Raw genomic sequence first — 13842 nt, forward strand, 5'->3', positions numbered from 1 at the left:
TCTTCACTTTAAAGGGGTTGTATAAAAATTACCATTCAAGGACAGCACAAAACGGCCAAATCTCAATCCAAGTGCAAGAATTTACTCTGTGCATGTTTTCACAAAAAAATAACTCACAATTGTTATATACTTTATTGTGGCGGAGCCTATCATTGCGGGGGACACCTGGTTGCCAGCCAAATGCAGGGGACACGTAGACGAACAACAATTCAAACCAACACCCATGGGCAATTTGGAGTGGCCAATCAGCCTACCATGCATGTCATGTTAGAGGTAATCGGAGTACCCAGAGGGAACCCATGTAGGCACAGGAAACTCCTGTGTGCAAACTCCACACAGTAAGGCCGTAATGGAGCCTGCAACCTCTGAACTGTGTGGTGATCAGTGTACCACCCCTATATTTATATTTATGCTCATTTTCTTTGGGGGGGCCCTACTGTCCAAGGACCCACAGGTCACTGTTGAGTTGGCTCTGATTTAACTCGACCTTGAATTTCACCAAATCATAATCGGCCCCAGCCATTCATTCTTGCATATTATTACAGTTTTTCCTTTTCACAACTGCCTTCTAAAAATATAAAGCCTTGTTAACTAATGACCAAATTGCCACGTGGAGATACACGATGCCATTTTTGTCAAGGTGTGTGGATATGTGACAAGGTCATGTGAAATGTTTGTGTGCTGCTACATGACGTGCTGCCGCATTAGCTATGACACTTCTCCGCAAAGTGCCATTTACTTGGAAAGCATAACTTGAGCTTGTTCTGCAGACTGCACACAATGTCTTTTTCCAAGCCAACACATCATTTAATGAGGAACTCAAGTCAACAATTTTAATGGTGAAGGACATCCACAAATGCTTCATCGCATTGCAACATTTCGAGGCCACGAAGAGTTTTTTCTGCGTATGTTATATCTATGCAAACATACTCCCTAGAAGTAAATATTTACAGTAATCTAATTTCTTTATTAATGATTTGTTTTCTTGTTTACTAATTAAAAAAGGAAAAGCGGTTCATAAAACTGATGGCTTGAGCAGCAGGTCAGGATTTCTTGTTTTCGTCCACGCTATTGGCCCACTCTTGTCACATGACAACAACGCTGCACCCAATCAGCTCGCAGCGAGCTTGTTTATTTGTCATCTGCTTCCTTGTTTTTACTTCAGCTCGCCACAGAGCAGATTCAGAGCTGCTCGTTTTGGTTTTACTATTTCCGCTGTCCAACTACCTCACAGGCAAGACACATTTTCATTGCTCATTTATTACATAGTTTGACTTGACGTGTTTTACTGAGGTTAAAAGACGACAGTCGAAAGGAAACGAAATCACTTGTTTCTTGCTACTTGTGAAGCTAGCTAAGAAGCTGTCCGTATAAGATTCGTCTTTGTTACCTGCTGACTGCACAAAACTCGAGCAGATGTGTAATTTTATTTCGGTGTCCTCACGAATGAGGGCTCGGTTCATCTAATCAACAGTGGTGTCACGCGGTTAACCTTTGTCCTTTCGAATTTGTTCTTATTCGAAATAGTGTTTTAAAATTTAGGTCAATATTATTGACCCATAACCATAAGGGATGTCAAATTCAAAAGTTAAGACCTAATAAAATTAACAATTGCTTCATTGATAAGCCTAACTGATTTTATTTCATCTCATTCCACATTTTTGTCCCATTTGACTTTCATGAAAATTGTTTTCGACAATTAATCTGTCTTGTCCCTCTACCAATTCCAATGCTTAGTGAATCCAGCCAAATGGGTACATAACTTAAATGATGAAATTGATTAGTTTGATATACCTATTGTGACATTTCCGCTTGCTGGTTTCTCGTGAGATTCTTCTGATGTAAATTTTGCGCCTTGGCTCAATAAAAGTTGTGAAACACCGTACTAGACTTTGTTTACCCATTTGGAGACAATCTTTTACTATTGATTTTCACTGCTGTTGTCGTCTGTAGAACATGTTGAAGGACGGAGTGCTCACAAATGTGCCTTTTGGATGGGCTGCGGGTGGAAACCTAACTACGTTGTGCCCCAACGGGTCCAAATGGGTCTGGGAAGGTCTTGGAGAATGCGCCCAGGATGCAAGGGACATGGCCAGTGTCTACCTGGGCCTACTGTCTATCCTCTGCTTCATGATGTCCTCGCTGCCGTAAGTATTGCCCTCTCTCGAACTTGTGGAGTGGAAATAAGCTTTCACCTGAACACAGCAAGATAATGTATGTTTTGATTGTTCACAGGCAGTATTACAGTTCGTGCAAAACGGGAAATATGGACAGCGCTCTCTCCATTTGGTTTCTGCTCCTGTGGTTGGGAGGTGACACGTGCAATCTGGTGGGATCCTTTCTGGCAGACCAGCTTCCACTTCAGGTGAACTTTTTTTTTTGTTATTCTAATGACGAGTTGTGCAAGTGGCAAAATATCAAATAAACGTTTAATCCATTCATGCTCACCGAGCAGTTACAGAACGTCATGCTTGACAGCGATTTAAACTCAGAGTTAATTACTGGTGTTGAATAGGTAATGCAATAATTATTTGATGAAATAAAGGAGAAAACTCCAACCAGTTTTTGCAAGTATTGCAGGACTCTGTGAGCCGGATTGTGAGCGGGACTATAGTTTCATTGGCTAACCATGCTACTTGATTATGAAATCTTTGTCTCACCACATTTGTCTGATTGTTTTTTATTTTTAAACTCTCTTCCTGCAGACATACACTGCTGTTTACTATGTTTTGGCGGACTTGTTAATGTTGGCCATGTATTCATACTACAAGGTGAAGAACAGAATGGTTGAAAGTGAGTATCCTATTTTGAATTCTTTCTGTCATTTGGCGAGTAGAAAAAGGTTCTGTCAGTGCAAAGTTATATTTAAAAGCCATTTTATACTATTTTCATATATATACTATATATATATATATATATATAAAACTCAATATTGTTAATTTTTAGTTACTTTTATCTAAACAAGTGTGAAAGTCACGAACGAAAGTACATAAATGGCCTTTTGGAATTCAAACCATTTTTTTTGCTGCCAACACTAAAATCACTTTAAGGTTAGTTTCTTTAAAAAAATAATAATAATAATAATCATCCTCAATCCTCCTGTCTTGATGGTGATTGGTTGTTGTTGTTGTTGTTGTTGTTGTTGTTGATGATGATTTATTGATGATTATTGTTATTCACATAACGTGATTGCCTGGTGCTTATGTGCTAAGGTAAATGTGTAAATATGTGCAGTGGGTAAACAGTACTGCCCGTTGATTGCATGAATAGTGGCTTAAAAAGCTGCTCAATGACTCTACTGCTAGAAGTTGACACTTAAACTAAAATCCAATCTAGAGCAGAAAAAAATCCTATTATGGAAGAAGATAATTTTTAATTGCTTGTATGGGTCTCTGGAGTGCCTGGCCACTCCTTAGGAGTGACTATACACTATCATGTCAGTCTTTTTGTACAGGAGGATCATAACCCTTTACAAAAAGTAGTCATCACTTAAGATGAAGATATTTTTAGGAAACATTTATGCAGAGTTGAGTCTTTGCCGTTGCACACAGGAAGATGATGTCCTGACATTGCAGCCCTTTTCTGAAATGTCTCTGACTCAGCTGTTGTGCTTGCGCCTCACCAGACAGGAGGGTTTTGCACGTGTTGGGTGTAGCATGCGTCCTGGGCTTCACTACAAGTTTCGCCAACGTTCCAGGGTTGCTCCCCACTCAACAGGAAGTCTCCTTGGCACACAAGGGGCGGACGCTGCTCTCAAGCGCAGATGTTGGCGCGGTCAGTATAGAGGCATTAAGATCACGGTTGTGTCAAATGTTTCTTTAACTATTATTCTTGCCGAATGTAAAAAAATCTGAAATACTAGATGATATCCTGCCAGCTCTTGCTGTATTTAGTTGGGCTCTTGTACAATCGGGTCATAAACAAAAAGGGTGGAGTTTAATTCAAGAAAAAGAAAAATATATTGATTGAGTCGATTTCTCAGTGATTTCGACAAATCCCAATCGGTTACTGTTTAAAACTTGTTCTTACACTTCTCTTGTTTTTATCGCTTCAGTCTTTTACCCCCAAAGAAATCATCGGCTTCTCCATTGGCTCTGTGTCATCAGTGCTCTACCTCTTTTCCAGACTTCCGCAGATTTACACTAATGTGAGTATGACAACACAGGCTCTATATATTTACATTACATCATAAACATTTTCTGTTTTGCAGATGTGCGTGCGTGTGATGCTACATTTCGATTTTGTGTTATGTTGCAAAAATATTCCCAAATGTTCACTAGCGCGTCACAAGCTAACATGACATGAACCTAATGCCACCTTAAAGGTGCATGATTGAATATGTTCAACTCTTAACTTCTCCCCACAGTTCAAGAGGAAGTCAACCAAGGGGGTCTCTTTCTTCCTGTTTGCTCTGGTAATCCTTGGAAACACGACATACGGCCTGAGTGTGCTGATGAAGAACCCTGACCAGGGTCAAGGAGAAAACAGCTACGTGATCCATCACCTGCCCTGGCTCATCGGAAGCCTCGGAACGCTTGTCCTGGACCTCTTTGTATCCTTTTACGGCCTTGCTCACAGCCGCTTCAGCGTGTACTTGCTACATTTCAGTCTTGTGACTGTGTGCACACACAATAGCAAATAACCAAACACTCATGGCCATTGTATTTACAACCCTATTAACCAATATGGAGAACGAGGTCTTCCGAGAATGATCGGTGACACCACTCCGTGTTGTTCTGTAGTAAGTTGGCACAATGGTGCAAAGTGTGCGTGCGCATAAAACGGAATGTCCAAAGCTTTGGGATCCTTTTGTACTTCAAATAGAACAAAGAGCAAGTGCAGCATCTCCTGCAAAGCAGAACCAAGGTACGTCTATGATAGGTAAGGTCTTTAACAAGGTCTGCATAAAATGGATTACAATCCTGATCATTTAAATAAGGTGTGTTGCAGCAGGGAGACATAGAAAACATACAGAACACCAGCCCGCGAGGACCGGAGTTTCCTACCCGCTCTGTGATCAACAGCACAAGTGATGTTAGCTCATTTATTCTAGTCTGCTCATAAAAAAAAAAAAACTAATGCCTGCATGAGAATGGCCACTTGTGATTCAAAGCATCACATATTGCTAACATAATACTTTTCAGCCTCCCTTTACAAGACGACCAAAATAGACTCTTGAAAAAAAATGTTGTCCTTTTGTTCAGTCTTGTTCTCTTGGCGTTTCATCTTTAACGTTGCGCTTCAGATCTCCGTGCAGTTCTTTAGCTACCGCAAAGCTGCAGACAGGCTGGACGTCAGCACCTCAGAGACGACGCCTCTAATGGGGGGCTAGAATGTTCCGCAAGCCACTCCTACATTTATTGCCTCTAACAAAAAATCGCCAAAAAGGGTAAACATTTCATTTTTTTAATTGTATAGTTGTATTTATTAACTCCCTTTTTCAGGTAAATGTTTGTTTAAATATTGTAGATGAGATTGCACCTTTTTGTGGTCAGGTTTTAAAGGGAATGGCAAAGAATTTGCCCATTGAGGTGTAACGTTTTTTTTGTTTTTTTGGAAACAAGTTGCCAAATGCTTCTGCCTGAACCTCCCTGATCTCGTTTACAGTACAACTGTAACTTGAATCTTCCCTTAGATGTTTTTCTGCCCTTAAATGTAGAAATTCTACGTGTTTGTGAAGCCCTGGAATCTGAGGGGGAAAAAAACGGTGCTTATTTTTAAATACAGACACCATGAACAGTTTTATTTGTAATGGTAATGTCACAAACTCCACATTATTTTTCAATTATACTCAGCCCTCTCACGTAATTTTTGCACATGTTGGTTTTGTACTTTTAGTGGGGAAAAAAGTGTCATTAGGTCAGTGTACTGTTAAAAAACAATAAAACAGAATGGAAACAATTACATTCTTTTTTTCCTGATCATTTTCTTTTATTTTGTGTTTTGACGGATTGTCCTTGCTTTGTGTTGCTTTCTCTTCATTAGCAGCCCCATGGTGACCTCTTCAAACATGCACTTTGCCACTAAGCAAGCACACATGCACACAAACGGTAAGAGCCCACCCGCTTAGGGTGTAAGGTCAATGTAAAAATGAGGCTTCTCTGTGTGTGTTGTGTGGTTGTGAAACAGTGGCAAAAGAGATTGCGATGACCGCTTTGTAGGAGTCAGTGAGGGCAAGCGCCCATCCATCACCAAGGTTGAACAGAGGCAATTTATAAACACAACTCTAGCGGGAATTTCTTAATGAGACTCTTTCAGCCAATACAAACTGATGGGATATCTTGTGAGTCACCCTTGAACCAAGAAATAAACTTAGATCTAATGTTCTTTTAATGCAGTATGTGTGCAAATTAGTGTTTTCATGCACAAATTCAATTTCTTTCTCTTCCCATCACTGTTCAAGTCAAAAATGTTTTTTTTGCCCAACAAGCCTGACGTTTAGTGACAAATTTGCTTTTGCTGACAAAACAATGACATCTGGTGGATCTGCTGCCTTTATGCAGAGTCACCAGTTGTTTACATTCCTCCTGCTGATAAACACGTTGACATCTTCAGCTATCGTAACGTTTCCTCAGCAAACACTCAAGGCCAACCAGCTATGATAAAAATAAACAGAAACAAACATGATTTATGGTGTGTTGAATTTTTCACTTTAGTGCGCAACTGTTGGATTTGTGGAATGAATGATGTTCTTAGTGTCTGTTTACAAAGCATCCTCCTCATTCTTTTCCATCTCCCATGGGCGAGTGAGCGCTCGCTGTCAGGGTGGAGTTCAAACAGGGTGACACCTCTTGTAGATCCACAGCGACATCTTACAACCGCAAATGACGTGGCCGTCTTGGGAGCCGTCTTGTTTTCTCACTGGTCAGATGTTACCGAAGGAGGTATTCTTATGATGAAATCATTGGGACACTTTCAAATGCAAATGTGTTCAATTTACAAGGTTAATGTAACTGATCTGTGGTTCGATGGGTCAGCTGGGCCTTTCTACCTGCCCATCACTGACCTCCACCCATTCCAGAGGAGTATTTCCCTGAGTCTTTTCAAAATCCAACTTCTGTCCAATATTAACTGCAGCACAAACAGATGAGTCATAAACAAAAAGACAAAGTAAACATACTCCCAAGGCTTTGTGACAACACGTGCACACACACATCCACGCAGTAAATTATTAATTAGCAGTGCTTGTTTGTAAAAGCTTCCCATAACCTATATATATATTTATATATATATATATATGTATATATTATGTGTGTGTGTATATATGTGTGTGTATATATATACCCATATATATATATATATATGTATATATATATATGCATGTGTGTATATATATATATATATATATATATATACACACTCACACGTGTGTACATCTTTGTTTACTGTACATAATGTGTGTATGTACGTGTGTTCCTGTGTGAGTGCATTGTGTACTATACATGCATGGGAAAGGGTACCGTGATTATTGCCTATACTAATTATTAATCATAAATGCTTACCCTTTATATAAAGTCACGAGTAAATCATTATCAAGGGTCTCAGAAAAAAAATCCCGCTTCATGTGTTTTTTTTTGTTAATGATTAATCAATATTTTTGAATGTTCTATACACTTTGTAGTAGAAATCTATCATTAGTTCTCTTTTTTTTTCCTTCTTCATGATTTAGCAAACAGCCCTCACTTCCGTCTTGGTGTTGCCAACAAGGTGAAAGTTCACCATGTTTCCCTTCAAAGTGGACGTTATGATCCACCAAATCGCAGTCAGTCCAGCTGTTTGGATTGTGGTCACATCCCAAATCCTTCCTGGGTGTCCCCTCTCTCCCCTCTTGTCTTAACCTCTGGGGGGGCCTGATTCGGACCTCCTCCAACACATCATCTATCACAGAACCCAACAAGCCTCAGCTGGACTCTTCTTCTCTGCTTTAAAAAGGACCGCTAAGAGACCTGCTCCTGGGGGATTGTGGAATGTTTTTTCTCTCCCCCCCTCTTCCCGACTTCCCAGATACTTCATGAAACTTGACATGTGTGTGGAGATGGGTGCCTGAGTTGTGTCACACTGAAGATTTTCTGTGCGCTAGAACAGTTGCCGTCAGTAAGCGGAGCGATAAACTTGGGTTCTGATGAGAGAGTGGACGGACTTGGACATGAACTTCTCAGCGGGAGGCTTTGTCGCCTCCTCGGACACTTACTGCTCATCAGAACAGCTACTGTTCTATGGTGAGTATTTGTCTTCCTCTTATTATAAAAAATCTCTTTATCAGGGTGGATGAGAAATGTAAGTGCCAGTTGTGATTTTTTTTTTTATTGGGAAGCCAAGTTGACTATTTCTGTCTGTCCAAGAGACAAATTGCCCTCTGACCCTAACTTGTGGCCTTGTGTAAGTGTGACATGAAGGTGAAGGTTGCATTGGAGTTTAGCTTCCACAAGCTTCCTGACATCAAAGTGTCCTCAGGCCCGCATTGCGAACGTCCCAGCTCACCTGTTTCCTTTGGTTTGGTTATCGCAGGAGCATTTCTGATTTTGACTTCCACTTTAAGTACTGTAATACAATGTCAGGCTCCTAAAAGAATTGCTTTAGTTAATTCCTTTTTGCCTTTGCCGTATTTCATCAATGAAAATGTTTTTTCAACAAATGTAGTTTTTCAATTTTTACTAACTATGATAACATTGATTCATAGTACAGTGTACAAGACCTTTTCTCTTTGATGTTTGATCTTTTTAGGAGCAATAGTGACTGAGCCTTTAAAATAACGGCCTACGTGTAAGATGTCTTATCCAGGAAGCAGCTAGTATTAATCATATCAATAGGATACGTCGCAAGTGACGTTACGTCACTTCTTGGATTGTGTTTATTTGCCAAGCAGACTCATGCATGTAGGTCCAACCAGCGGGAGGCAGCACCTCCACCCCTCAGCATTTGCTGGCTCCTCGTCTGCCCTCAGGGGTGGAGATAGGGGCGGGTGAGAGCGAGGGCCAGATTGTTGTTGGCTCCCAAACGTGTGGGATGCTGAGGAATGTTTAGACAGTTTTCTAATGCTTTATAAACATTTTGGTCACATGATATGGCCCCCCATATACATACAGAGACATGGTCTGACAAAGACAAAAAACATCTGGGAAGAGACTGGTAGAAAGGGGTGATAATAAAACTATTGTAGCTGCAAATCCTTCGACTTGTCAGAAATCCCTGACTTGTAAAACACAATTTATCTTTCATTCATCCATCCTTCTATCTGTACATACAACCCGCTGGTCTGTCCGTGCATCATTCAACTACTGTATACTGTTTAGCCATTTAATCAATTTTAAGTCCGGTATCCATCAATTTTTCCAGCAAATCAGCTCTTGAAATGTCAGCGCTCCATTCAATGACCGCCTCCCTCATCAGTCCCAGATGAGATGTTCCAGCTGCACTTTAGGAAGCTGCCAATGGACACAAATGTTTTCTCACTGGAGGCAACACTTCAGACGTCTTTCGATTGAGCGTCAAGCAGAAACTTAATGACATATGCAGACACTAAAATGTAGCTGACGTCAGAAGGACCTCCTCAGCTGCATCCTGTTTCTGATTTTCTTTTCATGAGCTCTTGGCCTTTTTTGTGATGCCACAACAAGCCATGACACATGTAGTAGAGCAAATACAGATCTGAAATGGCTGTTTGCTTAGTCATTGCTTTGGACATTTCACATCGCTTCTGTATGTCAAAACAATAAACAAGAGTACTGTACTACTGAGATTTTGAAAAGAGTTTCCCAAACATCCTCACAATGCCTGTAACCTATAATACGCAATTTGATTTGATTCTAATCACTCATATGTTCTTTCTCAATCAGACATGTTGGCTGACCCTGTGGGCTACCCACTGCCGGACTCTGACCTCCAGCTACTCCCTTACAGCCCACAACAGCCACAGCAGTACAATCCAGCCAGTATGTCCTTCCCGCTCTACGGATCGCCATCGTCCTCCACGTCTTCATCCTCCTCGCAGCTCGGCCATAGTCTCTATCATTTTGGTTCGGACTTCCTGGAGGGTGCCTGCGATCCCATCCCCCACGAGCACCGCTGTGAGGGCCTGCCTCAGGGTCTTGGGTTAGCAGGTCTTCCCGCGGTACGGAGGCCACGCGTTGGCTCCGTCGGCAGGATCCGAGGTCATGATGAGCTTTGTGTGGTGTGTGGGGACAAAGCGTCGGGGTATCACTATAACGCGCTCACCTGCGAAGGATGCAAAGGTGATAGCTCACACAATACGCCGCCACAGTTGTCAAGTGATTGACTTTTGCCTCTTCCGGACTTGAACATTGCAGGTTTCTTCAGGCGTAGTGTGACCAAAAAAGCCGTGTATCACTGCAAGAGAGGCGGCGCCTGTGAGATGGACATGTACATGCGGAGGAAATGTCAAGACTGTCGCCTCAGGAAGTGTCGCGCTGTGGGAATGCTGGCTGAGTGTGAGTAGAGACAGTGCCTATCGAGTATTCTACACTTAGACGTCCATCATATGCTGTGGGTCTAAAAAGATGTTAAACCTAAGGCCTGGTGGCCAGATTCACTTCATTTTATGTGGCCTAAAGCAAATCATGTGTGTCAACTTCCATGATCATTGCTAAAATCCGTCATCTGTAATAAATGATGCTGGGATTTGTAAAATATTTTTTTGTTCCCCTTTTTACAGTAACTTGAACAATAACTGAAAAGACTATTGTCCTTGAAGTTTGAAACTGTAAGAATTTTGGAGGCTGTTGCATACTTTGAAGAATATTAAATAATGTTCCATCATGCAAAATGTGGTTAAAAAAAACAACCCCATTACTTATTGACGTAGATTGGAATACATTGGCAAGCACTGCTGATTCTGAAGGCCCTGGGTAGATTAGCTTGCCATGGCAACACATTGAAGCTGAGATGTGATTGGACAAAAAACATCTGATAATGTTTTGGCCTGCAGAAGAGGCCTTGCTGGCCTTGAGTGACTTCTCAGGACAAAAGTACGGAATGTGTTGGCGAACGTTCAAGATGGGTTTGTGGTCACAAGATATCGGGCAAATGAGATCTTCTGCAAAGTATCATGCCACTTTGTGAAATGCTGCTGCAACACTGGATGATGAGTTGTGACTTGTTGACTCCTTCCTCCGACCTCTCCGCAGGCCTTCTGACAGAGGTTCAGTGTCAGTCAAAACGACTGAGGAAAGGAGGAAGAGGAAGAAGACAGGAGGGAGATGAGAGTCCGGACAGTAAGCAGGTCAGCTCCACCAGCAGACTACACGGACAGGTACGGCTGGCTGGTGTCAGATACGACTAGTTTTACCTATTTAAAATTCTACAAGGCAGTGACGTGCGGTGAGGTTCTATTTGATGATTGTGTGCCACACTAGGTCATTGCATCCAGCTTAAGCCGAGACCAGAAGCACACCGTGGACAAGATGGTAGAGGCTCATCGAACGTGTCGAGCCCACTACAGCGCCCGCTACAGGGTGACAGCATGGCGTCCCGTTCAAATACACCAATTTTGTTGTGTGCCGTTCTCACCTTGTATTTATGCTCAGATGTTTGATTGGCCGTGTGCTGAGGAAGGGGAGGGGCTAATGGATCTTGCGTCGCCTCACCTTCAAAGAATTATGCAATTTGCCAGGACAGTGCCTGGTAAGATGTTTGTGAAAGTTGCAAATTATTGCTACTAATGAGATGTTACTGAGCACATCACTTACTTCCCGGTTCTGGCTCAAGTGGTACAGAAATACACTGGCTAAAAACGCTATGGCTGGTTTCCCACTCAGGTTTCGACTTGTTGGACTTGTCGGATCAGCGCTGCCTCTTGTCAGCATCCTCACTGGATCTCATGTTCTTGCTGTCATCCCAGAATTTTGCTACTAACCCTACTGCAAAACCTGCTGCAGGTGAGCAAGCAAGTGGAGACCAGATAGACTTGATTTACTGATTATCAAAATGTGGAATGCGTACCACTCGTGGTATGTGGGCTCCCGCTGTTGTTGCTTTTTTAGATTCTTTTTATTGTCTCCTTTGCAGTGCTGCAGCTTTACAGCCCATCAACACACAGCTGTCTTAGATTTGTCAGCTCAAAGGACAATTTCCAAAGTGAGTACCAGTCACACAGTATTCACCAAAGAAAGTGAAAGAAATGTGTGTGTCCATATGTGTGTTGACAGGATGCAATGAGGATCTCCTGAGCCCTGTGCACAACTTCTTTCAGAGCATGGTGGCGTTGGAAGTGACCGAGGCCGAGTACACCCTGCTCGGTGCCACCGCTCTGCTCTGCTCAGGTCAAAATGATAAGAATATAAATAATTACTGCCTTTTACTGTAAACTGAGGATTAGAGTAAAATGGAGTGAGTACTTATTCATGTTTAGGCATTCATTTTTGAACTGCGCTTCTGCTTCATCCAAACGACAGACAGTTCGTCCCTAATGGCTGCCAGCTACGTGGAAAAACTGCAGGAATTTATCCTGGACCTACTGTCTCGCATGTGCGGGACCCGAGCAGCTGGAGGCGGGCCGCGGCGGTTTGGTCGTCTTCTGGGCCGGTTGACAGAGCTACGAACTCTTCGTCACAACTACCTCCTTCTGACCCGATCCAACCATGGACCCTAATAATAATAATAAGGGATGGAGTGCAAGGTCTTTTTGAGTCACATGTTCTCCATCCCAGGCATTTGTGTTGGCTTGTGCAGCTCTTCTCGTCCATTCAATTTTTTTGACAGATTCCTCATAAGGACGGGTGGGAAAAGTATGGTAGGTTGGCCACATACGGCCCACTTCAATTTTTAATCAGGACCACAATGAGTTTACATTGTCAAGAGTTATGTGGGTTGCATTAATTTAGCAATTTCTCCCCTCTGCAACGTTGGTTAGCTAATAAAATATATTTATTTGTATTTATTTTATTCATTTATGTCATTTAGTTACAGTTACTTGAGTCACCCTAGTTTGAAACCGTACATCAAAACCCTAACCCAAGTTTAAAACCCTAACCCTAACTTGAAACCCTAACCCTAGTTTGGAACCGTACATTGAAACCCTAACCCTAGTTTGAAACCCTAACCCTAGTTTGGAACGGTACATCGAAACCTTAACCCAGGGGTGTCGAACTCCAGTCCTCAGTCTTTTGAGCGAACTGATTCTAAAGATTCAGGTCACTTAACTGGAATGCACATCGCTAGTACAAAAGAGTGCAGACGGCCAGGCACTGACAAGTTGAAGTAGCCGACTGGTTAGTGACACGGGCTCTTGCATGGGAAGACCTTGGTTCGATGCCAGGTGTGAGCTTACATCTCAATGTGCTTTTAAAATTGGAACCTCGCTTTGTATGCGTATGCATATGCTAGTATTTATGTGTAAATAAATAAGGTGGCCCCACCCCGAAGTTGGCGGAGCAAACCAATAGATCACACCAACTACCTAGGGGGCGGGGGGTGAAAGTTTAGCTCCTGCAGAACGTGAAAATGAACAAAATCTTTTCACACAGGTGTGTTTCACGAGGGAATCTTGGAAAACATGTTGGAACGCGGCCCGGAGGACTAGAGCTTGACACCTGTGACCTTTGACCATGATCTTTCCCTAATAAAGTGGCCTGTTGTTAGGTACACTTGAAAATGGCGGTGTACCTAATGGAGTGTCCGTGTGATGCCCTCGTTAAGTGCACCTGCGTGAAAACTTTTAGCTCCTGCAGAACGTGAAAAGAGCTAAAACTTTTCACGCAGGTGTGTTTAACGAGGGTAACTTGGAAAACATATTGGAACGCGGCCCCGAGGACTAGAGCTTGACACCTGTGACCTTTGACCATGATATTTCCCTAATAAAGTGGCCTGTTGTTAGGTACACTTGAA

General features: G+C 42.2%; 2 protein-coding genes across 7 annotated transcripts; both read left to right on the plus strand.

The window, feature by feature from the left end:
- Positions 1 to 1127: 1127 nt before the first annotated feature.
- slc66a1 (solute carrier family 66 member 1) lies at positions 1128 to 6627 on the plus strand. Of its 2 annotated transcripts, XR_009710775.1 has the most exons (9): positions 1128 to 1234; positions 1954 to 2147; positions 2236 to 2365; positions 2706 to 2793; positions 3626 to 3774; positions 4055 to 4147; positions 4367 to 4552; positions 5246 to 5389; positions 5986 to 6627. XR_009710775.1 is itself a non-coding variant. In XM_061267765.1 (8 exons), the coding sequence occupies exons 2-8, from the start codon at positions 1957 to 1959 to the stop codon at positions 5330 to 5332; spliced, it is 924 nt and encodes a 307-aa protein (XP_061123749.1). In that variant the 5' UTR covers positions 1128 to 1234; positions 1954 to 1956; the 3' UTR covers positions 5333 to 5904. The 2 variants fall into 2 exon arrangements, 1 of the variants encoding a protein (XP_061123749.1); XM_061267765.1 differs by lacking the exon at positions 5986 to 6627 and having other exon boundaries at positions 5246 to 5904.
- On the plus strand, positions 5985 to 12891 carry nr1h5 (nuclear receptor subfamily 1, group H, member 5). 5 transcript variants are annotated; one of them, XM_061267732.1, is made up of 12 exons: positions 6743 to 6884; positions 7670 to 7707; positions 8086 to 8219; positions 9837 to 10232; positions 10308 to 10448; positions 11145 to 11269; positions 11373 to 11471; positions 11544 to 11640; positions 11775 to 11894; positions 12025 to 12093; positions 12165 to 12278; positions 12411 to 12891. In XM_061267732.1, the coding sequence occupies exons 3-12, from the start codon at positions 8123 to 8125 to the stop codon at positions 12605 to 12607; spliced, it is 1455 nt and encodes a 484-aa protein (XP_061123716.1). In that variant the 5' UTR covers positions 6743 to 6884; positions 7670 to 7707; positions 8086 to 8122; the 3' UTR covers positions 12608 to 12891. The 5 variants fall into 5 exon arrangements, with proteins under 5 accessions (XP_061123724.1, XP_061123707.1, XP_061123716.1 ...); XM_061267740.1 differs by lacking the exons at positions 6743 to 6884; positions 7670 to 7707 and adding an exon at positions 5985 to 6050; XM_061267723.1 differs by lacking the exon at positions 7670 to 7707 and having other exon boundaries at positions 6742 to 6884.
- The last annotated feature ends 951 nt before the right edge of the window (positions 12892 to 13842 follow it).

This window comes from Syngnathus typhle, linkage group LG2 (assembly GCF_033458585.1).
Source record: "Syngnathus typhle isolate RoL2023-S1 ecotype Sweden linkage group LG2, RoL_Styp_1.0, whole genome shotgun sequence".
Lineage (NCBI taxonomy): Eukaryota > Metazoa > Chordata > Actinopteri > Syngnathiformes > Syngnathidae > Syngnathus > Syngnathus typhle.

What these genes read in the sequence shown, in the direction of transcription:
- slc66a1 (XM_061267765.1), top strand. Translation starts at nt 1,957, where the DNA reads ATGTTGAAGGACGGAGTGCTCACAAATGTGCCTTTTGGATGGGCTGCG. An exon ending in TTCATGATGTCCTCGCTGCC is followed by an intron (nt 2,148 to 2,235) that starts GTAAGTATTGCC and finishes GATTGTTCACAG; the next exon opens with GCAGTATTACAGTTCGTGCA. An exon ending in CAAGCGCAGATGTTGGCGCG is followed by an intron (nt 3,775 to 4,054) that starts GTCAGTATAGAG and finishes TTATCGCTTCAG; the next exon opens with TCTTTTACCCCCAAAGAAAT.
- nr1h5 (XM_061267740.1), top strand. Translation starts at nt 8,123, where the DNA reads ATGAGAGAGTGGACGGACTTGGACATGAACTTCTCAGCGGGAGGCTTT. An exon ending in TACTGCAAAACCTGCTGCAG is followed by an intron (nt 11,895 to 12,024) that starts GTGAGCAAGCAA and finishes TCTCCTTTGCAG; the next exon opens with TGCTGCAGCTTTACAGCCCA. An exon ending in CACCGCTCTGCTCTGCTCAG is followed by an intron (nt 12,279 to 12,410) that starts GTCAAAATGATA and finishes TCCAAACGACAG; the next exon opens with ACAGTTCGTCCCTAATGGCT.